At 41.6% G+C, this 27087-nt stretch overlaps 2 protein-coding genes across 5 annotated transcripts in view; one reads left to right on the forward strand and one right to left on the reverse strand.

The window, feature by feature from the left end:
• SMIM33 (small integral membrane protein 33) overlaps nt 1-27087 on the forward strand; it is a 57030-nt gene that overhangs the window by 5430 nt on the left and 24513 nt on the right. Inside the window, exon 1 of one of the 4 annotated variants that reach the window (XM_054717927.1) lies at nt 8819-8848. The exons of the other annotated variants lie outside the window; for them this stretch is intronic. Coding sequence (XP_054573902.1) covers nt 8831-8848 — 18 coding nt within the window. The 5' untranslated portion in view covers nt 8819-8830. Of the gene's footprint in view, nt 1-8818; nt 8849-27087 lie in introns of those variants that run through there. 4 annotated transcript variants of the gene reach the window in all.
• On the reverse strand, nt 164-26960 carry DNAJC18 (DnaJ heat shock protein family (Hsp40) member C18). Its single transcript, XM_028147451.2, has 9 exons — nt 26870-26960; nt 25048-25234; nt 16754-16899; nt 13650-13835; nt 12549-12658; nt 11484-11593; nt 8651-8823; nt 3437-3583; nt 164-1923 (listed from the first exon to the last, which is right to left on the reverse strand). Exons 1-8 carry the CDS (start codon nt 26907-26909, stop codon nt 3459-3461), a joined length of 1077 nt encoding a protein of 358 aa, XP_028003252.2. The 5' UTR covers nt 26910-26960; the 3' UTR covers nt 164-1923; nt 3437-3458.

Genomic DNA, 27087 nt, shown 5'->3' on the forward strand with positions numbered 1-27087 from the left:
ACATGTCTGGGTTGCCAGCTCCATCCCCAGTTGCATGCAGGAGGCAGCCGATCAATGATTCTCTCTCATCATTGATGTTTCTATCTCCTCCTTTACCTTTCTCTCTGAAATTCATAAAAAATATATTTAAAAAATTTAAAAACAAGAAAGGAAAAACAAAGCCTTTTTTATATATAAAATCTTTTAATTTCTTTCTGTGTTAAAATACAGTTAATTCAGATGCAGTAGATCAGGTGACCAGATTTCTCAGAACTCCACCGGAGCTGATTCCATCTGTATCAAACCTGGCTCTGGTCACAAAACATTCACATCTTTAATTCCAAATACTGAATGGGATGCAAATGATGTAATTAATATCTAACACATGGGTATATAGTTACTTGGTGGTCATTGCATGAGGTATCAACAACGCAGGCTCAAAAAATAAGATGTACAATAACTTGGCCCTTTCCAAAAACAAGTGTATTAGGATACTAAGCTTACACCTTAAATGAATTCAAAATAAATACTGATTAACTGCTAGCTCCTGTGAGGATCATGCATGCAGAGACTACTTGCATGTGTGGCCAGTTGTAACAGAAAGCTTCTAGAATCCCTAAAGTGCCTCCTCACAAAGCGTGTCCTGAGTGTGAGGATGAAATGAGAATAACACATAGCTTGGCCAGGCTGTTGGATCTCATGTTCCAGTTGGGTTTGGAGTTCAGTGTAATTTTTAATAGTTTCCAACAGAAAGCATAGCAATTGCATTTTTTACTGGTCACTTCTTCCAATCTGTGAGGCCTGGAGCTGATAAGGAAGTTCAGACATTTTCTGGTTTGAGCAGATGAACCCCAGGATTGCTAATCAGGGGTCATGGATTCCTTCAAGCTGTAGTGTCCTTTGTGGTGAGGACTTCCATGCTCCCCTCCTCACTGCTGATCATGCAGTGCAAAGAGCACTGTCATCCTAATGATGAGAGTTTCCATTTTTGCTTGAGCCTCAAGCCTTGTTTCTTAGCCCTTCTCTCATTACACATCTTCAAGCTGTTCTAATGCTCATAGACACAATCTAGTGCTGCACACCAAGTTCTGACAGCAAGAATAAGCCTTACCTAAAGAGCATATATAGGACTAGGAAACTTTCCAAAGGATGTAGGCTAGAGGAAAATCATTATGATTACCACCATGTAGACAACCCATCTAAAATATAACCCAGGAAATTTTAGTTTAACAATATTCTGGACTGTACCAAATAGATTAAACTATCCTTTAACCAAATGCAACTATTCTCTTGAGGAAAACCAGATGTGAGTGTTGTGGTCTACTAGGTAATAAATTAAATAGTACCATCAGTTCTATAAAGACAGACAATAGGTCTGACATTTATTGGAGCTAGTATTGCCTCTATTTAGTATCATCACAGATAACTAATGTCTGCCATGAAATCTATAAAATGTGTGGCCACATTCTTCAGGGGCATCTACAGGAGGGTCTTCTAACCTGTCAAGTCAGTTTAATTTATGGCCCATTTTCTAGCAGGGGTTGGGGTTGAGAGGAGAGCATTGATTTTGGTGTGCACAGGAAAATGTTCTATAAGCCTGTTTGGCTCACAGGCACATTTTACTGTGTAAATCCCCTCTGTCACTCAGAGGGAGTCAAGAAAGCCCCCCAAATCCAGGAGGATAGACATAGTTGGGCAGCAGAATCTGGCTATCTCTGGAGCTGCTCCTCCTCCCCACAGCTGAGCAGTTGTCCTCTACCAGCCACTAAAGCCCCACTCTTTACCTCTGGAGGCATCTTCTGACCCTGTGGAATGTCCACATGTTGAATGAACCATGCTAGACACATCTGTCTGAATCATGGCCGTGCATCTGAAAGGAGAAACTCCACTCTGGAAATCAGTTTTCATGCAGAGTCTCCTTCCAACAGGAATTTTTCTTCCATCCTGAAGAAAATATGAATGTAGACCACAGTCACTTACTGATCCTTCCAGGTTCAGATTCATGATAATCTAGGCAGCTCACGAAGCTTGGCTCTGCAGGAAGTCTGGAACTACATGGCCCAGGAAGCAACTTACTCCTTCCTTGTCACCTGTGGAAAGCGCTGCCTGCCTCTGAGGGACCTTTTGTTTTGTATACAAAATTGGTATGGAGTCTTGGTTCCTGAAGACAGGGGGAAAGGTGTCCTGAATGGATGATGGACTGCCACAGAAAGGATACAGGGTCAGAGGAAAGGGGGCAGGGGCATCTTTGGGAAAGATTCAGCTTTACCAATCTGGCTAGAATGACCTGAGAAATGGGGATGATCTCACACTTTCTACTTGATAATCAGACCTCCGTCTAGCTCTGCCATTACCACTTATGTGACCCAGGTTAACCTTTCATCCTCTCCAGGTCAATATTCTCATTCATAAAAACAGGGATAACATGTCCACTTCACAGAGCTGTGAGGAGGCTAAAGTAGGAAAATGCATGTGACAGCCCTTGCTTCATCCCAGGCACTCAGTAAATGTTGACTATATGAAAAAGCATCTCATATCACAAACTATAGGATTAGACAAAGTGACTGCTGGAGCCAACACCAGATCCCCAGAGCCATGGAAAGATCTCTCCCTTCTATCTCTAGGCTTGAGCAAATAGTCCAGTTAGCTGGCAATGCTTCCTCTTAGTCTGACCACAATTCCTCTGTGGGGTGTAGGGACTCAGTTCCTGTGATGCTGCAAGGGAAAATGGCAAAAAGAACATTCTCTGGGTTCTATGATGGACTAGGGAACTTTCAGTGAGAAGCTGAGACTGAAGTTACATTTTACCTTCATCCCTGGCCCCTGCTTCCATTGAGCTGTTTCACTCAATAGCTCTTAATTTCTGGTCCCTCTGCAAGAGAGACAATTAAGGAAGTAAAAAACTAAAATCAGGCATTTTGCTAGTAACTCTGAATAGAGATTAGGCAAATAGGAAACTATTGACTACAATAGTTTACATTTCTCCACATTCCCCTTAGAAAGTGGAAATATGAGAAGGAGTATGTTCCAAAGGCTGAATCCTGGGGGAGACTCTCATGAAGAGAGAGATATAATTCTTGGTGCACTTTGTAAACAACTAATATTAAGCTGCTTTGGCTCTGCCTAGGAATGAGTGGTTAGCGAAGAAGAGAAAAAAGGAGAATACATGAATCTGCTCTGGGATGCCCTGAACTACATTCCTAGAGGCAGGGCAGGTGTGGAGCAGGGGGGCTGAATCCAACACTTTGTCATTAATTCAACTTAGTTGAACTGTTCCTGGCCCCTGAAGCCAATCCCCAGGAAGGATTCTGTGATGACAAGCCTGGCTCCATGCTCAAGCGCTTTCAACTCAGCCCACCAAATAAAGTTAGCAAATTGTAAAATGTTCATCATTTCCTAATTTGTATTATAAAATGGAATTAGGAACATAAATAGTAACAAGTAGCAAAACCCAGACCCTGTGTAGAGCTATCATCCTCTCAGCCACCTCTGCGTAGGCCAATAAGTTTGGAAAGTTTTTCACAGTTTTCAAGTTTCAGCGACTCTGCTTTCTCTTTCAGTCGTTCATCTCTGTATAATCCTGCCAAATTGGTCAGCTCGGACTCTGAAAGATAAAAGAGATAACCAATTCATCAAAAGACTTGAGGTCCTTTGTTTCATTTCAATATTTCTGGAATCAAAGCTTCTTTTACTTTATTTAATACTTTCTCTTTCAATTATATTTAAGAAACAGGCATTTATTCAAGAAACAGAGTACCAGGCAGCTATACTACACCAGGTGCTAAGGATTAAAGGACACCTGTGGTCCTGGAGTGCTGTAGTATCTGTGCTCCGTTATAAAAGCACCAGACTTAGTTCTTATCAATAGAACATTTGGCACCAGAGTTGGGAAGCCTGCACATGTGCAGTAAGAGGAGACTGTTTCATGGTCTTCCTACAAATGGTATTCAGATGGCAGTTGGGAGAGAATAGAGTCCAATCGCCTGTTCCTGTCATCTGAAGCAAAGACAGCTGCTTCATCCTTTCCCTTGCATTGCTGGATCATAATTCATACACACTAACTGATGCAGCCTACTTCTGGTGGGTAAGCCTTCTATAGAAGGCCAGGTTGCTGGCGGCTTTCTTCATTCCCTCACCACATGTGGAGTCCCTGACTCAAAGGCCAGAGGCAGCTGGGCCCTTTTAAAAGTGAAATCATCTGGATCCGGTGACCTTTGTCTCCTTGACTAAAGGAATTTCATTTTCTCTTAATGGTGGAGAAGGTCATTCTATTTTTACTAGAATATAATCTCTGCTGTCTTCTCCAACTCAACGGTCGTTGGCTGCCTCTACTTTTTATTCTTTTGTAAAGTTTCAGAGACAATATTAGGAGGGAAGGCCTGAAAAGCACCTCCAGAGACGTGTATTAACAGGATGGCATGCTTGGATGGGCTGTGTGACCTCTGGAAGCCTCCAACAGTAGGTAGCTACTCAATGTTGGAATGACCATACTTGTGGAAATGCTATTTTAATCATTTGGAGATGTGCTATCCATTCTTAATCAGCTGCCGACAGGTTTTGTTTTTCTTGGTGGAACCAGAGGCACCTGTCATCAATCAGCGAGCTGCCTGGACACAGGAATTAATACTTAGACAGGGGAACAATGGGCATTGGTTTCTGAATAAGCTTCTATCAACACAAAACACTGTCTGGCATTTCTGCTCACAATGATTCTATTTACACCAAGTAAGGCCCAGAGTGCAGATTAAGTGCAGGACTGCAGGGTGAGGGGTGGATATGCATGAAAACCCTTCCTCTACAATGAGGGCTCAGAGTCTGGGCCCGCGCCCAGCAGTTGTTGGCAAAGAGCGGGTCTCCTAGGCTTCAGAACAATGTGCTCTCTTCCCTCGGTGCGGGTGCCTGCAGTGCCTGCTAGCCAGAGCTTGCCTTGGCTTCATGGAGGATCATGTGCTGCACCCAAGTGAAAGCCCTCTGCTCTTAGGTCCTGCCCAGAGTGCGGCACTAACTCCATCTCTCTGGCTCCTTTGGCATGTGGGAAAGCTGTTTAGGAGGCCTCTATAAAACCAGTCTATCCCTTTGGTTCTCTGGAATCACAGTTACATCAGTGTACAGAACAGATTCTGTGGCTTTGCTTTTCCTTTAAATGATTTTCTTAGGGTGTTTTTTCCTTCTTCTTCCTTCTCATCCTTTTATTTATTTATTTTATTTCCTTAGATTTTTTGCTTACCAAGCTTATCTAAATGCCTCATTGCCTGAAATCTCATTCTAGAAAACATTAAGGCTAGTGATTCTTACTATTTTCTACATTGAAGACCACAGTAGCAAGCTGGTGAAAGATAACTGTACATATATGAATCCTTTCTCAAAACGCCACATTACTTCTTGTAAAGTTCATTGAAACTGGGTTTCAATGCTCTAGAGCTTGAGACCCCTGCTCCAGAGCAATGACCTTGCACAAGGGCAGTGTTTCAAGGAACCATGTCCCACACTCAACCACCATGCTTAGAGAAACTTCTCTCCAAACTGCCAGTGAGTCCTTTTGCCCTTCAATGAAGCAAAAGGTCAACTCAATGAATATGTTACTTTTTACAAGTTCTGTTAATATTCAATAACTTCTAAGAGAAAAAAATTCTTTGGGAGGGACAGGATCAAGAGAACGTCTTTTATCCTTGGTAAAATATTTCCCTTGCCCTCAATGCCAGTGTAATTGATGGACAGAGCTTTGAGTCTTCAAGGTAAACTGACTCAGGCAAATTGCCAAGAGAAGCAAGTCCCAGAACCTCTCCCAAGAGTACTCTGCACAAAAGCTCAGATCAGAATCTTGACAGTTGGAAGACTCCAACAGATCCCAGCCACACTTAGGAGCCAGCCCCATGACACAGTGCTGCATCCAGTCTAGCAAGCCAAGCAAGGCCTGGGCTCCACCACCATGGTAAGCGTATGCCCATATCATCTTCTATTATCCATAGAACCTCTCTAGGAAAAGGTTAGCTTATCCCCATTTCAAAGCCTAAGCTTCTACCCACTCTGCTACCCTGCTCCAGGGCCTGGAGAGAATCTCGGATCGGTTCAGGCAGGCCAGGGGCAGCTCCTGCCTATTGTTTTGTCCAGCCCAGCCCAGTGGCATGGCCACTTCCCCTGGCATCAGGTTTGTTATCTAGATGCAGCTGTGAAGGAGAAAACAGGGCAATTGTATTCATATTAAAGGATTACTCAGAGAAGTTCATTCAGATTAAGCATTCTCAGGGAGAGCAGAGAAAAGACATGAACAAAAGATTTAAAAAGATAATGGCTAACTTTGCTAAAAACAGTTTCCACTCAGTATTTTGCCAAGAGTGAACTTTGTTCTCAAGTGGGTTTATTTTTACAACCTCCAAGTGCTAAATTTAACCTTGTTGGCTGCACTTGCTGCTGGAACCGGAGGGCAGATGCTGCTGGTTCTCAAATGGCACTTGGGTTGTGTGGAGGCTACGGACAACCATCACCATCCTTAAATACCAGAAATAGATTTTTAAGGGATGTGTGCTGATAACCCCATTTAGAACTTGTGGGTACATGCATCATGTTTACTCACTGGATTTTTATTTATACCTGGAGACCGCAAAAGCCCGAAACTAGGCCTCATGGGGATGAGGACAAAAGCCTAGAAGCCACCTTATTATAGGTGCAATCCTTATTATAAGCTCTTTGCATAGTTTCCATTGGGGTATGTGTGTGGGTAGGTGTGTGTCTGAACAATGTGAAATGCAGATTTGCATCCAGTTCTTGTAGAAAACAACAAATTTCAAACCCTCCCAGGGTCCAAAACAATGGGGAGCGTTCAGGACACACACTATGGCCTTTATGTGATTTGGATCCACAAATATATGGCCTTTTAGTCAAAGGCCTTTATCTTGCTCCAATTTCTTTTCTGATTTTTTAAAAACTTGCAAAACCTAGTTTAACATGAGGTAGGGTACTTTCTGAACCCTCAGACTTTTCAATAAAAAAAACCAACTTCCTCCTGCTTAATTCCCCCTTGCATCCCAGAGTCATTGCCTACTATGCTCCTAATGCACCTGAGAGTTCAGCTGCATGTAGGGGGCAGAGACAAGGTCCCTAAGGGCTAGGGTTAGGACACTAACCCTGTTCTGTGATTCCCAAGCCTCAGCATTTTCATTGTTTCCCAGTTCTGAGAATCCTCTCTTCAAAAGACACTTGTTGAACACCTGTTCTGAAACAAGGGCCAGGCGCCTGAGACACAAAATTAATAAGACATGGTTCTTGTCCTCAGAGAGCTCACAGTCCAGCACGGAGACGGACATGTACCTACGGAACACGAACACTATGAGAGCAGTACTCTGTTAACAGGATGAGCAAAGTGCTTTAAGAACACACAGGAAGGAGAGATTAACATGGGGGTGGGGCTGGGATGCATGATGGGTCAGCAAGGGCTTAGCAGCACTGTGACTGAAGAGCTAATTTTATCAGACACTTTTAGATGTTTAATAATACCCAGTATAAGTTTTTAATAATACCCAGTATAAGTTTTTTGCTTTTAAAAAATTAACCAAAGCCAAGTTTTATAATAAATAGTTACTAATGGTATATGTACTTGTGCATGTGTGTGTGAATTTGTGTGTATGTAGAACTCAAGTGGGATGAAAAGTGACCACGTTGGCTGAGAGACAGAGCTACTCTTGCTACCAGCACTCCCCAGTAATACTCCCTGGAACTGAAAGCCAAGTGGCAGACACTGTTACCCAAACTGTCTTCAGAGAGGGAAACGGAGCAGAAGGCCTTCTCAGACTCACCCACACTGAAGGGGCAGGCCCAGGGAGGGTCCCTTTTGTTCTGTGTAGCCTAAGCCGACAGGAGGGGAAGGGAGGGGGCATGTGACTCAATACCAACAGCCTGCAAACCTTTGGTTTGGCTCAAAAAGTAGGCTGGACCTGGCCGAAGTTCTTAGGCATTGTCCCAGGCGCCAGGAGGTTTCAGTTTCAAGAGCACATGCCCGGGTTGTGGGCTCTATCTCTGGGGGCATGCAGGAGACAGCCGGTGGATGTTGCATTCTCACATAGATGTGTTGTTTTTTTGTTTTTTTTCTATCTCTCTCTCCCTTCCTCTCTCTCGAAAAATCAATAAACTATTCTTTAGAAAGAAAAATAAAGTTAGGCTGGATCAGACAGATTTCCCTATAGGGAATGGATGGGGAATTAGGAAATTGGACCAAACCAGGTAGCAAAGAGAACTTCCAGAGGAAGCTTGTGATGTAGAAAGGGGCCAATGACTGGGGGGTCTAGAGAAGTTGGAAGACTGACCATGGCAAGATAAGGTTATGAAGGAGGAGAGCTTGAGGATATGAAGGAGGAGAGCTTGAGGATATGAAGGAGGAGAGCTTGAGGAAGCAAAAGAGGGCAGTTGGTAGAGAGAGGAGCATGGGGCAGATGGGCAGAGAGAGGTAGAGACTCAGAGACAGAAAGACAAAAAGGCAACTAAGATTTCCAAGTCCTGGCTACATGTGTCCTGTCAATAAACTTCCCTTTTTTATAGTATCCTGAATGGGCCTCTGTCATCTCTCTGTTCATATAAGTATGTGCGACCCAAACAAGGAGAAGCGGGATCAGGAAGCTGGGGATGCCATAAGTTGGAAGCATGGCCACCAGCTAAAGCCCCTTTTAGAGTATCTTACTTTGTTGTTTCTCCTTCCAACAACTCGTCTGGATGTAATCAATGTAATCCTTCTCTATCGTCTTCTCCAGCTCACGCAGAGATGCTCCCCTGTAGACCTTATCAAAGTTTTTATCCACAAAGTAAGGCACCTGCAGGTTCTGAGTTTCTCTAGAAATGGTGTAGCCCATGGTCCTGAAACATGGAGAGAGCGGCTCAGGTAAGCTTGTTATATTTGGCAATATTACTCAGCACTGGCCTCACAGATATCATGGTCACAATCACCTCTTCATAGGGCAGATGTAGATGTCATTGTCTAATGCACCTAACATTTGTAACTTCCATAGCAAAGAAGTAATTGTAATGTTGTCATTATTGCTATTCTATGAGCATGTTCATACTGTGGATTCACCTCAGCATAGTTACTTTATTCTCTTAAAGAAGCCACCTCTCTTATATTGCTTTCTATGCTAAAAGTAGAATGCTAGTGCTTAAAAAACAATTTGGATATAGTGTAGAACCTAGCATGGTACCTGGCACAGAGTAGGCTATTGGTAAATGTTGGTCGAATAAACTGATTGTTACAGTACACAATTTATAAATAGCCAGATAGCTTACACCCTAGCATCAATCTTTAGGACAAAATAAAACCTACACATATAGCTGCTCAGTGAGAACTTCAAAAAACTAAGAAAAAATTTTAATGATGCTTCTGGGCTAACTCTCTGTGGTCTAAGATATCCAATGGTATCTGGTGCTTAGAAACATTGGCAGGTCTGGGTTAACTAAATTCTAACCATAAAGTAGTACAGAGGGGAACTCAAATTCCAGTGAAAACAATGTGACAGCAATGTGCAAAATGCAAGTTGATTTTATTCAAACTGGACAAATTCTATCTCAAATGAATTAGAGTTGACCTTTTCCCAGCCTTCTCCTTTGCTCTCTCTACTTAAGGATCTTGTCAAATGTCTAAGAGCTCAGGCCATGACTGCTCACACCTCCCTTTGGGAAGCTGTTAGCAGCTTTCTGACTGCCTCACTACCTGACAAGAAAGGAGGTAGCAGTAGCAGATGGAAAAACATGGGAAGTCAGGAAATGGAGGGAATCAGGCCAATGTAATCTAATAGTAATAACCTATCTCTGAGTCTCAGATTTCTTCTTTGTAAAATGAAGATATTGACTTAAAATGATAGTTTTCAGTCTATAGTGATCATCAACAAAGACTGTTCCTGTTGCCCTGGCTGGGCAGCTCAGTTGGTTGGAGTGTCGTCCCATACACCAAAAGGTTACCGGTTAGATTTCTGGTCAGGGCAAATACCTAGGTTGTGGATTTGATCCTGGGTCAGGGTGTGTACAGGAGGCAACCGATCAATGTTTCTCTCTCACATTGATGTATCTCTCGCTCTCTCAAATCAATAAAAAACATATCGGGTGAGGATAAAAGAACTCTTAAAAAAAAAAAAAGACTCTTCCTATTTTGTATTGCCTCACGGACTGCATTTTGTAAGGTTTTTGTCTGCTAAACTAGAATAATAAGTAATGACTAATTTATCATGATTAATTTTTTTTAATGATTAATTTTTAAAAATAATGATTCTTGAAACTTCATATGGACCAGGATAATCTGGAAGGCTTGTTGAAACTCAGATTACTGCTCTGGCCAGTTTTGCTTAGTGGTTAGAATATCAGCATGTAGACTGAAAGGTTGCAAGTTTGATTTCTGGTCAAGGGCATGTACCTCAGTTGCAGATTCCCCAGCCCCAGTAGGGGCTCGTGCGGGAGGCAACTAATCTATGTGTCTCTCTCACATTGGTGTTTCTCTCTCTCTCCCCTCCTCCTCCCTCCTTTCTATTCTCTAGAAGCCAATAGAAAAAATATCCAAATATCCTTGGGTGAGGATTAAAAGAAACAACACTGAGGTTCTCATCCTCAGAGTTTCTGATTCCATAGCTATGGAGTGAAACCTAAGAGTATGCATTTCTAATACATTTGTGTGTTTTTTTAAATATATTTTTATTGATTTCAGAGAGGAAGGAAGAGGGAGAGATAGAAACATCCATGATGAGAGAGAATCATGGATCGGCTGCCTCCTGCAAGTCCCCCACTGGGGATCGAGCTCACAACCTGGGCATGTGCCCTTGACCAGAATCAAGCCTTGGACCTTTCAGTTCGCAGGCCGATGCTCTATCCACTGAGCCAAACTGGCTAGGGCAAGAGTATGCTTTTCTAACATGTTGCCAGTTGATGCTGATTATGCTCTGGGGACTAACTTTGAAAATTGAATTAATTGAAATAATTAATGGAAGAAATTAAAATATTCCTATGAGAGCTCATAATCTGCATGCAATACAAAATTACAATGATTTTCTATATTTTCAGCAAAAGAATGTGATACTATGGTTGACTATGTAGCCTTATCATGAATAAATGTCCTATGTTTGCAATTTCTTAAATTTAAAATCACTGGATCTCAGTTACTATGTTCCCAGACCCAGGTGGGGAGCGGGTGGGGGAGTCCATCCTATCCAAGCTCAGTAGGCCCTTTCTAACATGGTGTAATAAGGATTTAATCTGAACTTGGAGTTATTTTATTAATCCTTCAGAAGCCAGTTGTTGCTGTCCTGCAACCAACCAGTTGATGTCGCTGTACAACAAAACAATCCATGTCCTGAGCACACAGGAAACTGCCTACAGTATTTTTGAGAATCTTTGCACTATTATGATCTAACTGTTCCTTTAAATACAAAATCTGTGTTTTTATAACAAAAGGTGAAATGAAATGTTAGTAACGTACAGGAAAAACCTTCAAGTCTTTTATCCTTTAGATTGTTAAGATTCATAAATATTTGACTTACGATTTGTAGAATAGACTGTATGGGGGATTAGTAGCTAGCAGCTGAGTAATAACAGATATAATCACAATCACAAGAACTGGAAGTAATTGAATAAATGCAGAATACGTAGTCTGAAAAAGAAAATATATTTGGTGTAAGTGTTCATCATCAATATAAAGCTTATAGAAAATAAGATTCTTTTCCCAAAGAAAATGCAAATTACCAATGCACTGCCCAAAGCCTAAGGCTTTTTTGGGAAGGCTATATTTTGCAGAGAAGTACCAAACAACTCTGTTCTTTCTGCTGAGAAATTTGAAGGAGGCCCACCTACAACCTGATTGACCCCCAGTAATTCTCCTGCATTCCCCTTTTCTAAGACAAATGAAGCAGACACTTCTGGGTGAGTCTGCCCAGACTGTAACTCTCATGGGGTCATGTTAGTATTATATAACTTCGTTGCCGGTCACAGCTGAACAGACTGGGGGACATCTAACCTAGCAAGGATAATCACATTCCCCTCCCTACAGGAATTTGGGATTGAGATCTATCACCAGTGACTGCTAGGTAGTCACTCTTAGGCAGTGGGGACTGGCCATTTGCAAAGGGAAGTAGGACAAACCAGGCTGATTACAGAGAACAAAGCAGATGAAAAGAGGTGGGAAAACTGGAAATAATATGGCCCCAACTAGTCACGGAGAGGACAGTTGTGTGGGTGCCTGACAGCACCCCAGTGCCTGGTTTCCATCTATCATGAGACACAGCTGCACTTTCTGCCCTTGAGCTTCATGAGACCCCCTCGATCCCTTACCTGAAATTGGTAATTTGTATTTTCTGCATTGAAGGAACCGTGACTGAAGTGCCCACAAGGGAAATGTTCCCTGGGACAGCCACCAAAGAACGGGTAGGTGGGAGTTACTATTCTGGCCTATCTGAGTCACTTACCAGCTCCTCTTACCATCGCCTCTGCTTTGCTGAAGCACATTTCAGTAACATATTTTCAGGTTAAACTTCTAACACCTGATCAGATACCATAAAGGCCGCGTAGTACAAGTGTTTATGAGCAGCAGCTCTGTCCTCCCGACGTACCTGAGGTTTATCTTCTTCCTCCTCCTTCCTTGTCTGCATCCTCTCATGTCGGTGCCGCCGGCGGTAATAGTGGGTATCATCTGTCACGTTTGAAAACATATGAATATTTCCTGGAAAAGAAAGAAAACCCCTTAGTATGGGATATGGCAGACACTTCTTCCTTGCCTTTTCCAAGGTCCTTCCTCCCAATTAGGTTCTCTGTGGTTAGAATATTGTCCCATTTTACCCAGTAGAAAAAAAAGACAGTAGGTGAGCCAAGTCAACCAGCTGGAGATGGAATGTGCTTAGCTCTCCTGCCTTTATTTAAATAGTCCTTTATAACCAGTGAGTGAGAGAACCCCAAAAGGTAAGTAAAGAAAGAGCATCTGGGCCATGAGTCTTGTCTGCTTCCTTGCCCAATATCTAACTGTCTTCCTTGCCCAGTATCTAACAGAATCTTTAATAGCAACTCATAAAATTCATCTTACTTCCTGGGCATCTAATTATCCCAATTTTCAACTCTTTGGGGGTGCTTTTCTGACTTTTATCTTTATTTATTTATTTTAAATATATTTTATTGATTTTTTTACAGAGAGGAAGGGAGAGGGATAGAGAGTCAGAAACATCGATGAGAGAGAAACATTGATCAGCTGCCTCCCGCACACTCCCTACTGGGTATGTGCCCGCAACCAAGGTACATGCCCTTGACTGGAATCGAACCTGGGACCCTTGAGTCCGCAGGCCAATGCTCTATCCACTGAGCCAAACCAGTTAGGGCGACTTTTATCTTTATATAGCTGCTATTTTGCAATAATAATAATAACAACAACAAATGGTATTTTGTTACTTATTTATAAAGCACTTAAAAATATCTAATCCTCCCAGCAGCCCTGTGAGGCAGGTATTACTAACTCCATTTTTTCAGGTGATGAAACAGGATAAGAGAGACTACGTGATTTGGTCAAAATCATGCACAGTTGGAGGCTAGAGACTTGCTTCAAATCCCAGTTCACCTGATTCCAAATTCCTGCTGTTTTCATCATACCATGTCCCTCTCTTCAGATCCTCAAACAAGAGCTTGCTGATATATAAGTTTTTTCATGATAATTTGGGGATACTGACCTGTAGGAAATTGCCCTCCAAAGAAGACATTGAATAACTCTTCTGGAGTGATGTCAGCTTCAAAGTCTCTGTAATAATGATAAGCTCTGGCTCGAGGGGCAGTGAAAGTCACCTGTTCATCTCCATATTCATCGTAGCGGAGTCTCTTGTCCGGATTGCTAAGTACTGCAAAGGCATTTCCTATTGCTGCAACCAAAACAAAAAAGTTCCTGAGTACATAGTCTTTGCTGTAGCTGAGGGTGATCACAGTAGCTGCAATGAAAAGCCCAGAGTTGATTGGTGCTGAATAACTTCACAGGGGCCTAAGGGAAGTGGTTGGGCCTAGAAAGTTCACCAAAGTGCTTGCCCTTGAAATTTTCCATGATCTAGTTTGAAAAGCCAGAAACAACACTGCACTCAAGATGAACTAAGAACTACTATTTCATTCATCAAAAATGTTCTTATTTCATTTGAGAGCTATAGTTTATTATTGGAAACTAGAGGCCCAGTGCATGAAATTTGTGCATGGAGGGGGGGGGGATGGTCTCTCAGTCCAGCCTGCACCCTCTCGCAATCCATGACCCCTTGGGGGATGTCCGACTGCCAGTTTAGGCCCGACCTTGGGGGATCAGGCCTAAACTGGCAGTAGGACATCCCTCTTGCAATCCAGGACTGCTGGCTCCTAACCACTCGCCTGCCTGCCTGATTGATTGCCCCTAACTGCTCCCCTGCTTGTCTAATCACCCCTAACCATTCTTCTGCCTGCCTGATTGCCCCAACCACTCTCCTGCCTGCCTGATCGCCCCTAACCACTCTCCTGCCTGCCTGATCGCCCCTAACCACCTCTGCCTTGGCCTCTGCCATCACGGCTTCATCCGGAATGACGTCCAGAAGGTTGTTCAGCTGTCCGGTCTAATTAGCATATTATGCTTTTATTATTATAGACAGTTCATACATAAGTAGTGGTGTTCTACTTGAAGTATAGAAACAATCTCCTGAATGAAATAATCAGTAAAATTATTGTTTGGCTAAAAGCAAAATCATTACTCATCACTTTCTTATTCAGCTTCCTTTACAAAATGGTCTTTAGAAATTAATGAGAGATCAAAGACTGAATAGATTACATATGCTTATCATCACCTCTCCTCCCTATTTGTCCAATTTCATTTAAACATATAATCCATACCTCTAATTAAAGAATGCCCCCAGAAAAGTCTTTTTGTTTGTTTGTTTTTGTTAATCCTCACCCGAGGATATTTTTCCATTGATTTTTAGGGAGAGTGGAAGAGAGAGGGAAAGACAGAGAAACATCAATGTAAGAGAGACACATCAATTGGTTGCCTCCTGCATGAGCCTCACCAGGGCCCAGGCTGGGGAGAAGTTAGCAACCAAGGAACGTGTCCTTGACCAGAATCAAACCTGGGACCCTTTGGTCCACAAGCTGACGCTCTATTCACTGAGCCAAACTGGCTAGAGCAGAAAAATCTTTTAAAGCCTCCCTACCCCCACCTCTGAGTCGGTTAACTCTATCAAAACACCGTCAGAAAGAGCATTTCTTTATGATTCTCCTACTTACGTAATTATTAAATATTTACAGCAATGGAACAGCTAAATAGAAAAAAAAAAACCCACAAAAAACTAAATAGAGTTGCTTAAACATTCACATCCCTTGAAATATGGGAGATTTATCAAAGAAATGGCATTAGTCTGTGAGATACCTTACATGAAGGTGTAAAAAGAAGGGTGGTTACCTATTTGTTTCCTCGTAGAAACTGTGGGGAGAACTAGATTCACAATGGCACATAGTCTGAGGTAAATGGTGACTTAAAAAAATTTCTCTGATCTATAATTTTTTAATTTTTCTTTTGAAAAATTTCAAATCTATAAACAAGTTGAAAAAGAGTACAATAAACACCTGTATACCCTTTACCTTAATTCATCAATTTTGCCACATTGCTTTCTTTAACTCTCTATACATACATGCATATATACATACATATTACATATACATTTCTTTTGCTGAGCCATAGGAAGTAGGCCACATTATAACACTTCACCCCTAAATATTTCAATGTATGTCTCCTAAAAAGAAAGACCTTCTCCTACATCATCACAATACCATTATCACAGCTAAGAAAGTAACATTATTATCCAATAAATCCATGCAAGGTTTATGTATTGCATTTGGTTTTACATCTCTTTAGTTTCTTTTAATCCAGAACAGTCTCTCCAAATTACTTGCTTTTCATTATATTGAGTTTTTTGAAGAGTAGCTCAGTGTTCTTTGTAGAATGTCTCATATTTTGATTGTTTTTCAATATTAAATTCAGGTCAAACATTTTGGCAAGAATACCACATAGCTGCTATATACTACATAATGTTAGGCTGTTCCAGTACTAGTAATATGTTGGATCATTTGGTTAAAGTGGTGACAGATATCTCCATTATAAAGGAATTTCCCCCTTTTATAATCAGTAAATATTCTGTGGGGTTATACTTTGACATCATGTGAATATCCTATTCAGCATCCACCTATCATCCATTGGTTTTAACATCCATTGATAATCCTTGCCTGAGTCAATGACTTCACTGGTGGTGAAGCTCTCAAGTAAGATTTTTATTTATGTATTGGGTCAAAAATATTTTTAAGAATGTTTCTTAAAGTATCATGGAAATCAACGGAAAAAAGTTTACACAGATTTTCCATATGAACATGTTAATAACAGGTTTCATGAACAAAGAGCTCCATGGCCAGAGAAGTTTAGGAATGCTGTCTAGGCCCTACTTGCAAGTGGCCACCAGCCTTTAAGTTCCACAAGAGGAATCATGGTTGTTTCATTCACCATGACATCTGGCACATAGATATTCAATAAATATTTGCGTAATCAATGGATATACAGTTCCAAAACGTATTACAAAGAAACCAAATATTTTTTCCAAAAGAAATTAAGGTGAAGTGAATGAAGACAGGCTGAAGCTATTCTGATAATCACTATTTAAGAGGTGTGGCAGGGGGAAAAACTCTGCTGTGGCTTTATAAAAGAATTACAGGGGAGTCTGAAAACAACTTATTATGAGAGACCATCACAAGAAGGGCAGAATTAAGCCTTAGTTCAGGACCAGACCTTTGAAAGCATCTGTTGCTCCAGGAGCACAGTTCTTGTCAGGGTGAAATTTCAGGGCAAGTTTTCGGTAAGCTTTCTTAAGCTCTTCATCATTGGCATCTCGAGAAACTCCCAGAATTTCATAGTAATTTCTGCATTTCTTGATCCTAAAAACACACATCAGAAACATGTCTACAAAGGCCTCTTTTTTTACAAGTAACTGTAAAATAGTACACTGATCCTCCCTCCAACTGCTGAGCCCTAAAAGAAACTTAAAAGAAAATTGCTGAACACATTAATGAAATTAATGAAACATTCAAAGTCATTAACAATGTCCTCCCACTGAGAACTCAGTGCCTTTCAAAATATTTTTACATGTAATATTTTATTCTTTCTATATTCCTGCAAGTGAATAGAACAACTGTGCTAAATCTTACTATCAAGGTGCAGACTAGGGTCCTGAGAGTCGAACCACAGGAGAAACACTAGAAGAAACACATAACCACTCTAATTTCTCTCTCTCTCTCTCTCTCTCTCTCTCTCTCTCTCTCTCTCTCTCTCTCTCTCTCTCTCTCTCTCTCTCTCCCCCCCCCTTATGGCTATCTTTTTAAACTTTGTTTTTAAGCCAAAACCGGTTTGGCTCAGTGGATAGAGCGCCGGCCTGTGGACTGAAGGGTCCCAGGTTCAATTCTGGTCAAGGGCACGTACCTTGGTTGCGGGCACATCCCCAGTAGGAGGTGTGCAGGAGGCAGCTGATAGATGTTTCTCTCTCATCGATGTTTCTAACTCTATCTCTTTCCCTTCCTCTCTGTAAAAAAATCAATAAAATATATTTTTTAAAAAAGAAAGAAGAAGACACATTTCTGACCTTAAAATTCTGGAGGTCAGAAGTCCCAGTTCAGTTTCACTGGGCTAAAGTCAGGGTGTCAGCGGGACTGGTTCTCTTAGAGGCTCTAAGAGGAAATGTGTCATTTAAAAAAACACACACAAAAAAACTTTGTTTTTAAAAGTTAATATATACACATGATAGAAGACAAATATCCAACAGTACTAAATTATATTTAGTGAAAAAATTTTCTGCTTCCCCATTCCCTGTCACCCAGTCACCCACCCTAAGGACAATCACTATTACAAGTTTCCTTTGAGTCCTATAAACGGAGTGATTATATCTTTAGATACCTTTCTATTTTTTCTTACCTAAATGGCAGCTTTTAGGTAATTATAATCACCTTTCTAAATTAATATTGCTTTTTTAAACTAACAATTTATCTTAAAGATTGATCCATAACAAACAGAGATGGGAAGTATAGAATAATAGTTTAGACTAGAGTGGCAGTTCTGAACATTCTGATCTCAGAAAATTTTTTATACTCTTAAAAATTATTAAGGACCCCCAAAGAGCTTTTGTTCATATGAGTTATATCTATCAATATTTACCTTACTAGAAATGAAAACAAAAAACGTTTAGAACACAGCCCTGGCCAGTTTTTCTCAGTGGTTAGAGTACCAGCCTGTGGACTGAAGGGTCATGGGTTCGATTCCAGATCAGGGTATGCACGTACCTCAGTTACAGGCTCTATCCCCAGCCGCAGTTGGGGCTTGTGCAGGAGGTAACCACTCGATGTGTCTCACATCAATGTTTCTCTCTCTGTCTCTTCCCCTCCCATCCACTCTCTCTGAAAATCAGTGTAAGAATATCCTTGTGTGAGGATTAACAAAAAAAAAAGTGTTTTTTAAACATAAAGTGATGATATAATTACATATAGGTAGCCTCTCAAAAACTTCACTGTATAATCCTGAGAGAATGAGAATAAAAAAAGGCAAATAATGTTTGTATTATGAAAATAATTTTAAACTTGTAGACCCCTCAAGAGGGTCTTGGGATTCCCAAACGATACTTTGAGACCTGCTGGACTAGAGCATGAACTCTGGAATCAAAATGCTTTGGCTGGGATCTGATCTTATTGTGTAATTAACCTCTGTGCCTTAGTGTTGTCTTCTGAAATGGGCTAATAATGATTACTATTTTCACAGAGTTGTTATGATTTAATGACATATTCATCAAAGTGCTTGATAGCATCTGCCATTACATAAATATTAGCTAGTATTATATATCTACCTCATTCTTTTAAAAAGTTGTACATTATTGCATTTTATTAATGTACTAGAGGCCCCGTGCACAGATTCGTGCACTGGTGGTGGGCATGGCCTGCGGGGATTGGCCTGCTATGAGAGCGCTGCTCATCCCGATCAGCTGGGGGGTGGGCCTAAGCCTGCAGGCAGACATCCCTAGACTCCTTGCTCCTTACTGCCTGCCTGCTCACTGCTCCTTAGCACTGCCTCGGAGGTGGGAGAGGCTCCCACCACCGCTGCTGCGCTCACCAACCTTGAGCCTGGCTTCTGGCTGAACAGCGCTCCCCTTGTGGGAGCGCACTCACCACCAGGGGGCAGCTCCTGCATTGAGCGTCTGCCCCCTGGTGGTCAGTACGCATCATAGCGACCAGTCGTTCTGGTCATCCCACTGTAATGGTCGCTTTGGCTTTTATTATATAGATATACTTCCCCTACTGATGGGCATTTAGAATGTCTCCAGTCTTTTGCTACTACACAATTCATTTAGGCAGAGACCCAAAGCCTTGTTGAAGAGTTTATAGTAAGTAACACATCTTTTTTATTATAGCCATCCTAGTGGATATGAGATAGTATGATATCTCATTGTGACTTTGACTTGCATCTCCCTAATGGCTAATGATGTTGAGCAACTTTTCATGTGGTTATTGGCTATCTTTTGTCTTCTTTGGAGGAATGCCTATTCAGATCCTTTGCCCATTTTTCAATTGAATTTTGTTTTTGAATTGTAAGAGTACTTTATATTGGGCCCAGCTGGTGTGGCCCAGTGGTTGAGCATCAACCCATGAACCAAGAGTTCATCAGTTTGATTCCCGGTTAGGGCACATGCCCAGGATGCTGGCTGGATCCCCAGTAGGGAGCGTGCAGGAGGCAGCTGATCAATGTTTCTCATTGATGTTTCTATCTATCCTCTCTCTCTAAAAAAAATAAATAAATAAATAAAAAGAGTATTTTATATGGATACAAGTCCTTTATCAGATATGTAATTTGAAAATATTTTCTCCTGTACTGTGGGTTGATTTTTCACTTTCTTGATGGTATTTTTTAAAGTGCAAAAGTTTTAAATTTTGATAATATCAAATTTATCTATTTTTTGTTTTGTTGCTTGTGTTTTGGGTGGCATATCAAGAAATCATTGCCTAATCCAATGTTACAAAGACTTGCATTTATGTTTTTTTCAAAGAGTTTTTTAGTTTTCACTCTTTTTAAAAAAATAAATATTTGTATTGATTTTAGAGAGGAAGAGAGAGGGAGAGAGATGGAAATATCAATGATGAGAATCATTGATTGACTGCCTCCTGCATCCACTGAGGATCGAGTCTGCAACCCAGGCATGTGCTCTAACCGGGAATCGAACCCTAATCTCCGGGCTCATAGGTCAATGCTCAACCACTGAGCCATGTCAGCTGGGCTATAGTTTTCACTCTTACATTTAGGTTTTATATTAGGTCTTTGAATTAATTTTTGTATTTGTGTGAGGAAAGGTCTAAGTTCATTCTTTTGTATGTAGCTATCCAGTTGTCCAAGCAACATTTGTTAAAGACAATTTGTTACCCCATTAAATTGTCTTGGCACTCTTGTCAAAAATCAGTTGTCCATAAATGTAAATAAAGGTTTATTTCTAGACTCTCAATTATATTTCATTGATCTACATGTCTATCCTATACTAGTCCACATTGTCTTTATTACTGTAGCTTTGTAGTATGTTTTAAAGTTAGGAAATAAGAGTTGTCCAACTTTGTTCTTCTTTTTCAAAACTGTTTTGGCTATTCATTTCCATATGAATTTTAGGAATAGCTTGTCAATTTCTGCAACAAGAGCAACTGGGAATTTGATAGGGATGTATTAAATCTGTTGATCAATTTGGGGAGTATTACAAATTACAAATAATAAGCTTTCAAATCCATGAACACAGGCTATCTTCCCATTATTTAGATCTTTAATTTCTTATAATAAAGTTTTATAGTTTTCAATATAAAATTTTACTCTTCTCTTGTTAAATTTATGCCTAAGCATTTTATTCTTTTTTGATAGTGTTATAAATGAAACTGGCTTTTTGGACATTGTTTGTCCATCCACCCCCATTTTTGGATTGTTCATTGCTATTGTATAGAAAACCATTGATTTCTGTATGCTGATCTTACATTTTCAACTCTGATGAACTCATTTATTTGTTCTAATAGTGTGTGTGTGTGTGTGTGTGTGTGTTTTCCTTAGGATTTTCTATACTAGATCATATCACCTGTGAATTCAGTTTTACTTCTTTCCAATCTGGATGGCTTCTATTTCTTTTTTTTTTTTTTAATATATTTTATTGATTTTTTACAGAGAGGAAGAGAGAGGGATAGAGAGTTAGAAACATCGATGAGAGAGAAACATCGATCAGCTGCCTCTTGCACACCCCCTACTGGGGATGTGCCCGCAACCAAGGTACATGCCCTTGACCGGAATCGAACCTGGGACCCCTCAGTCCGCAGGCCGACGCTCTATCCACTGAGCCACACCGGTGAGGGCTCTATTTCTTTTTATTGTTTAACTTCCCTGGCTTGGAGCTCTAGCACAGTGTTGAATAGAAGTGGCTAGAGTGAACATACTTGTCTTGTTTCTGATCTTGGAAAGCATCCAGTTGTTCATCATTAAGTATGATATTAGCTGTGGATTATTTGTAGGTTGAGGAAGTGTCCTATTCCTACCATGTTGAGTGTTGTTATTATGAAGAGTATTAAATTTTGTCAAATGCTTTTTCTGCACCCATTTAAATGGCTTTTGTCCTTTATTCTGTTAATATTGGATATTACATTAATTTTCATATGTTAAACAACCTTGTATTCCTGAGATAAATCCAACTTGGTCAAGTCTATAATCCTTTTTATATGTTTTTATATGTTGCTGGAATCTATATCCATGGAGACATTAGTTGATAGTTTAAATTTCTTATGATGTCTTTGTCTGGTTTTGGTTACAGGGTAATACTGGTCTCATAGAATGGGTTGGAAAGGGTCCCCTTCTCATGTATTTTTTTTTTTTTTTGTAATAGTTTGTAAAGGATTAGTTAATTCTTGTTCAGTAGACTTTACCAGTGAAGCCATCCTGGCTGGCATTTTCTTAGTGGTAAGTTTTGTGACTATTAATTCAATCTCTTTCTTATAGGTCTATATGATTTTCTGTTTCTTCTGAATCAGTTTCAGTAGTTTGTATCTGCCTAGGAATTTGTCCATTTCATCTAGGTCATCTAATTGGTTGGCATACAATTATTCATAGTACTTTCTTATTATTTTTGTAAGATTAGTGTGATGTACCCACTTTCATTCTTGATTCTAGTTTTTTAAATATTCTTTTTTTTTTTTTCTTGGTTGGTCTAGATTTCCAACTGGTGTGCCACAAGAATTTTTAAAACATGCAATACCTGACTATTTAGCCAGGGGTACTGACTGCTTTTTCTTTAGATCAGGGGTAGGAAACCTTTTTTCTGCCAAGGGCAATTTGTATATTTATAACATCATTCACTTAACATAATTCACTTAATATAAATTTATGTTGCTATGAAAAAAACTCCTAGATTTATTGAATTTCGAGTCCCATCTGTGGTTGCCTTGGCAGGGCCAGACCAAATGATTTTGTGGGCCTTATACAGCCTAAGGGCTGGATGTTTACCACCCATGCCTTAGATTGTCAAATAAAAAAATGACAACAGCCAACAATAGCCATCCAGTGTAAATGAATCAAAATTATACATATTCTTTGTTAGATCAGCAATATATATATATTTTTGGTGTGCCACAGAATTTTAGTAATTAGTTTGTGTGTCATGAGATGAAAAAGATGAAAATCGCTGGTGTAGATAAAGGTTTGTTAATTTTGTTGATATTTAAAAAAAAAAACAACTTTCGATTTTGTTGCCTTTATTGCCTTTCTATCCTCTTTCATTTATTTCCACTCTATTATTTCTTTCATTCTTCTTGCTTGGATTTAGTTTGCTCTTTTTTTGTTAGTTTGTTAAGGGAGAAGATTAGGTTAGTCATTTGAGATTTAAATATATATTTACAGCTATAATTTCCTTCTAAATATTGCTTTAGCTGCATCCATTATGTTTCAGTATGCTATATTTTCACTTTCATTCACCTCTGATAATTTTCTAATTTTCCTTGTGATTTCTTCTGTAACTTTTGTTATTTAGGAACTAGAGGCCCGTTGCACGAAGATTTGTGCAATAAGACTTCCTTCCCCTGGCTGCTGGCACCGGTTTTCCTCCAGCACTCAGGACCCAGGCCTTCGCTCTGGCCGCAGCGGAGAAGCCAAGCCTCAAGGTTAGGCTGCTCCGCTCCAGCCACAGTGAGGCTTGGCTTCTCTGCTCTGGCCGCAGTGGAGAAGCCGAGCCTCTTCAGTCTTCAGTTATCTTCAGTCTTTGCTTGGGCTGGAGCCTTCAGTCTTCATTCTGCACCTGTGTATGCAAATTAACCCACCATCTTTGTTGGGTTAATTTGCATACTCACTCCTGATTGGTTTGTGGGTGTTGTGGAGGTACAGTCAGTTTGCATATTTCTCTTTTATTAGTGTAGATAGGTTGTTTAATTTTAATATTTGCAAATTTCCTTCTGTTGTTGATTTCAGAGAACATACACTGTATGATTTTTTTGTTTATCCTCACCCAAGGGAAAGAACCTAGGTATGTGCCCTGATTGGGAATTGAATCTGCAACCTTTTGGTGGATGGGATGACACTCCAACCAACTGAGCCACCTGGCTGGGCCACTGTATGATTTTTTTAAAACAGTTTTTATTTTTAAAAAATATTTTTTTATATATTTCAGAGAGAGGAGAGAGAGAGAGAGATAGAAACATCAATGATGAGAGAGAATCATCAATTGGCTGTCTTTTCCAGGCCCCCTACTGGGGATCGAGCCTGCAACTCAGGCATGTGAATCAAACTGTAACCTCCTGGTTCACAGATTGAAGCTCAATCTCTGAGCCACACTGGCCGAGCAGGCCACTGTATGATTTTAATAATTTTAAATTTATTGAGGCTTGTTTTATGACTTAACATATGATCTATCCTGGAGAATGTTCCAAATATATTTGAGAAGAATGTGTATTTTGCTGTTTTGGGGTAGAATGTTGTATAGATGTCTGTTATATCTAGTTGATTTTTCCTGCCTCCCTTATAGAAGCAGGAAAGATACCTCAGATTACACTTCACTACTCCATTTCTACCTAGTTCTGCCCCTGAGGCCAAGAAGCTATTATGCTTCAATAATAATAATAACCTATAATAATAAAATCATAATACGCAAATTAGACCAGATGTCCTTCCGGACGACCTTCTGGATGAAGCCAGGGCTGCAAGGTAAGCCCACGTCCCAGGTGCCAGAGGGAAGCCAGTGCCAGCAGTCAGGGGAAGGAAGGCCTACTCTAGTATGAATTTCGTGCATATCAGGCCTCCAGTAATAATAATAAATAATAACAGTAGCAGTCAATACTAATAGTATAGCACATTGTCTGTGCCAGGCATCCTATATAATATATTATACAAATTGACCCTCACACCCTCACACAAGATGGCCACTCCCATGTGGTCAAAGATGGCCGCCACAAGATGGCTGGCAGGGGAGGGTAGATGTGGGTGACCAGGCCAGCAGGAGAGGGCAGTTGGGGGGACCAGGCCAGCAGGGGAGGGCAGTTGGGGGGGACCAGGCCAGCAGGAGAGGGCAGTTGGGGGGGACCAGGCCAGCAGGAGAGGGCAGTTGGGGGGGACCAGGTCAGCAGGGGAGGGCAGTTGGGGGTGACCCGGCCTGCAGGGAAGGGCAGTTGGGGGTTACCGGGCCAGCAGGGGAGGGCAAGTTGGGAGCAATCAGGCTGACAGGGGAGCAGTTAGGTGTTGATCAGGCTGGCAGGGGAGTGGTTATGGGGTGCAGTTAGGTGTTGATCAGGCTGGCAGGGGAGTGGTTATGGGGTGATCAGGCTGGCAGGTAGGCAAGCGGTTGGGAACCAGCAGTCCTGGATTGTGAGAGGGATGTTAGCCTGCCGGTTTACCAGCAGTTGGACATCCCCCGAGGGGTCCCAGATTGGAGAGGATGCAGGCTGGGCTGAGGGACACCCTCCCTCCCCCCCTCCCCCAGTGCACGAATGTCATGTACTGGGCCTCTAGTTCTACATAAAATCACTCAATTAATCCCATCACAGGCTCACCTTTGTACCCCAAGCAGCTGCTCCTTAGTATAAGTGGCACTCCCCTCACCCTGCCAGGTCTGATTCCACTCGTTCTCAGACTTCTTTTCCTTTTCCGCCTTCATGCAGTTACAGCAACCACAGGGATCATGACTTTCAGGAGGTCTGTCTTCTGGGTATTTGTTTCTTCTAACTGCATCAATGTAAGCTGCAAAGCAACAGCCCCTCCATTAGGTCTCAGTCTGACCTGCAAATCATCTTTGCTACCTGCCTTAGCCATCCGGGAGGCTGCTTGTAGGTATGAGCAGATGAGGGCCAGGCTACTGACATTATGCTGACTTTTAAGCATCCATACAAAAACAAACAAACATCTTCCTTGAGAAAACAATACAGAAAATATGGAGGCAACCATGAAAAACTTATAGTGCCAGAAGCATAAAGCATAATAATGTCCACTACAGTGGTCAGTCAGCAAATAATTTTGACTCAGAACCAGAAAAGGTGCTCAAGAGTTGTCTGCCCAATACCTTGCCTTTAGTGCAATGTTGTGGGAAGCCTAGTTCTCTGTGGTCCATGGTCAGAAATGACATTGCTCATAAAATAAATAGTTTTTGTTGCAATTCCTCCCACCACTAAGATTTAAAATAGAGATGAGTTCAATGATTTTAAACTAATGTTTAAGACACTGGTTAAATAGATCAAGGAGATGTACAGGTAAGATCTATTCCTGACCATAAAGACATTATAAAGGGAGATAATTCAATTAATCATAACACCTGCAGAAAGTAAAAAGAACCATAGTAATCCAGTCAAAGAAGGCAAGTACTCGTGTCCCATCTGGAGGATATGGGAAAGGTTTTAAAAACATTCTTCTCCTGCGTAACATCCCCTAGTGTCTATGCACTGCTCCTTGCCCAGATTTCTTATCCTGGGCTCAGGTGCCTCTCTAGCCTCATCTCTCACCACATGCTCGTTACCAGTCTATGTTCTAGCCACACCAAACTCCTTTCAGATCAGCAGTGCTTTCTCTTTTCTCTGTTCCTTCTGCCTGCAACATTCTTCCTCCTGACTAACTCCAACCATTCGTTATGTCATCATATGTAACACTTTCTCCATAAGGCCTCCTCTGACACCCAGGCCATGTTGGGTTCCTTGTCAGTGTGCTTCCCAAAACCAGACCTTGCTGTGTATAGCCCAGGACTTACTGGCCCTGTTTTGTAATTGGCTGTTTACCTGTCATACTCCCTTAGTGAACTAAGAGTTCTGTGATCTCAGGGGCCCGTGTCTGTCAAGTCCCTTGCTGCGGGATCAGCAAGCATAATGCAGGATTCAAAATAGGTATTGGATCAATACTCTTTGCCTGACTGTAGGATAGAAAAAGCCGGCCTGTCGGCCTTGATGCGGGCTGCAGAGACAAGAGCAAACTGAGACCAAGGATCCAGCAGCCCAGTTTGGTAGCGAGGATGAGGGCCGGGAAAGAAAGCTGCGGGAGACCTCCTAGCCTGCTGGGCCCCCAGGACACCCAGGTGCAGGCCGGTCTGACTGCTGCGGGGCCTGGGCGGGGCCCTGGCGGGGCGGGGCTGGGGGCTGGAGGCAACAAGTCCTCACGGAGGACTCTGGGCTGCCGTCGGTTCCTCAGCCTGAGCCAGCGCTCTTGGTTTCTGGATCCTACCCTGGGCGGTCCACCACCTTATCCGGAACCCTACTCAGGCTTAACATGTTCTCATAGGCCTCCATTCTTCGCCTCAGGCCCAGAATCTCAGCCCTCGGGCACCTTCAAGGTCCCCATCCCTGATCTCTGCCGAACTCTGCCCTGTCCCACCCTAAGACCAGGACCTGGTACCTTCCGTCCAGCGCTCTCCGCTGCCCAGAGTAGCTGCCATTTCTGGTTCCCAGTCAGCAGGTCAACCGAACCTCTCCAGAGCCTGAGGCTGAAAAAGATGGGGGGCGGGGCAAGAAGCGCAGGGCATGCTGGTCATTGTAGTTCAATCCATTGAAGCTGCGGGACATTGGACTACAACTTCCGGCAGGCTCCGGACGAGGGACAGTCGGAGATGCTAA

This window comes from Eptesicus fuscus, chromosome 6 (genome assembly GCF_027574615.1).
Source record: "Eptesicus fuscus isolate TK198812 chromosome 6, DD_ASM_mEF_20220401, whole genome shotgun sequence".
Classification (NCBI taxonomy): Eukaryota; Metazoa; Chordata; class Mammalia; order Chiroptera; family Vespertilionidae; genus Eptesicus; species Eptesicus fuscus.

What these genes read in the sequence shown, in the direction of transcription:
- DNAJC18 (XM_028147451.2), bottom strand. Translation starts at nt 26,909, where the DNA reads ATGGCAGCTACTCTGGGCAGCGGAGAGCGCTGGACGGAAG. An exon ending in AGCAACAGATGCTTTCAAAG is followed by an intron (nt 13,836 to 16,753) that starts GTCTGGTCCTGA and finishes TTTTGGTTGCAG; the next exon opens with CAATAGGAAATGCCTTTGCA. An exon ending in TACAGTCTATTCTACAAATC is followed by an intron (nt 8,824 to 11,483) that starts GTAAGTCAAATA and finishes TCCATGTTTCAG; the next exon opens with GACCATGGGCTACACCATTT.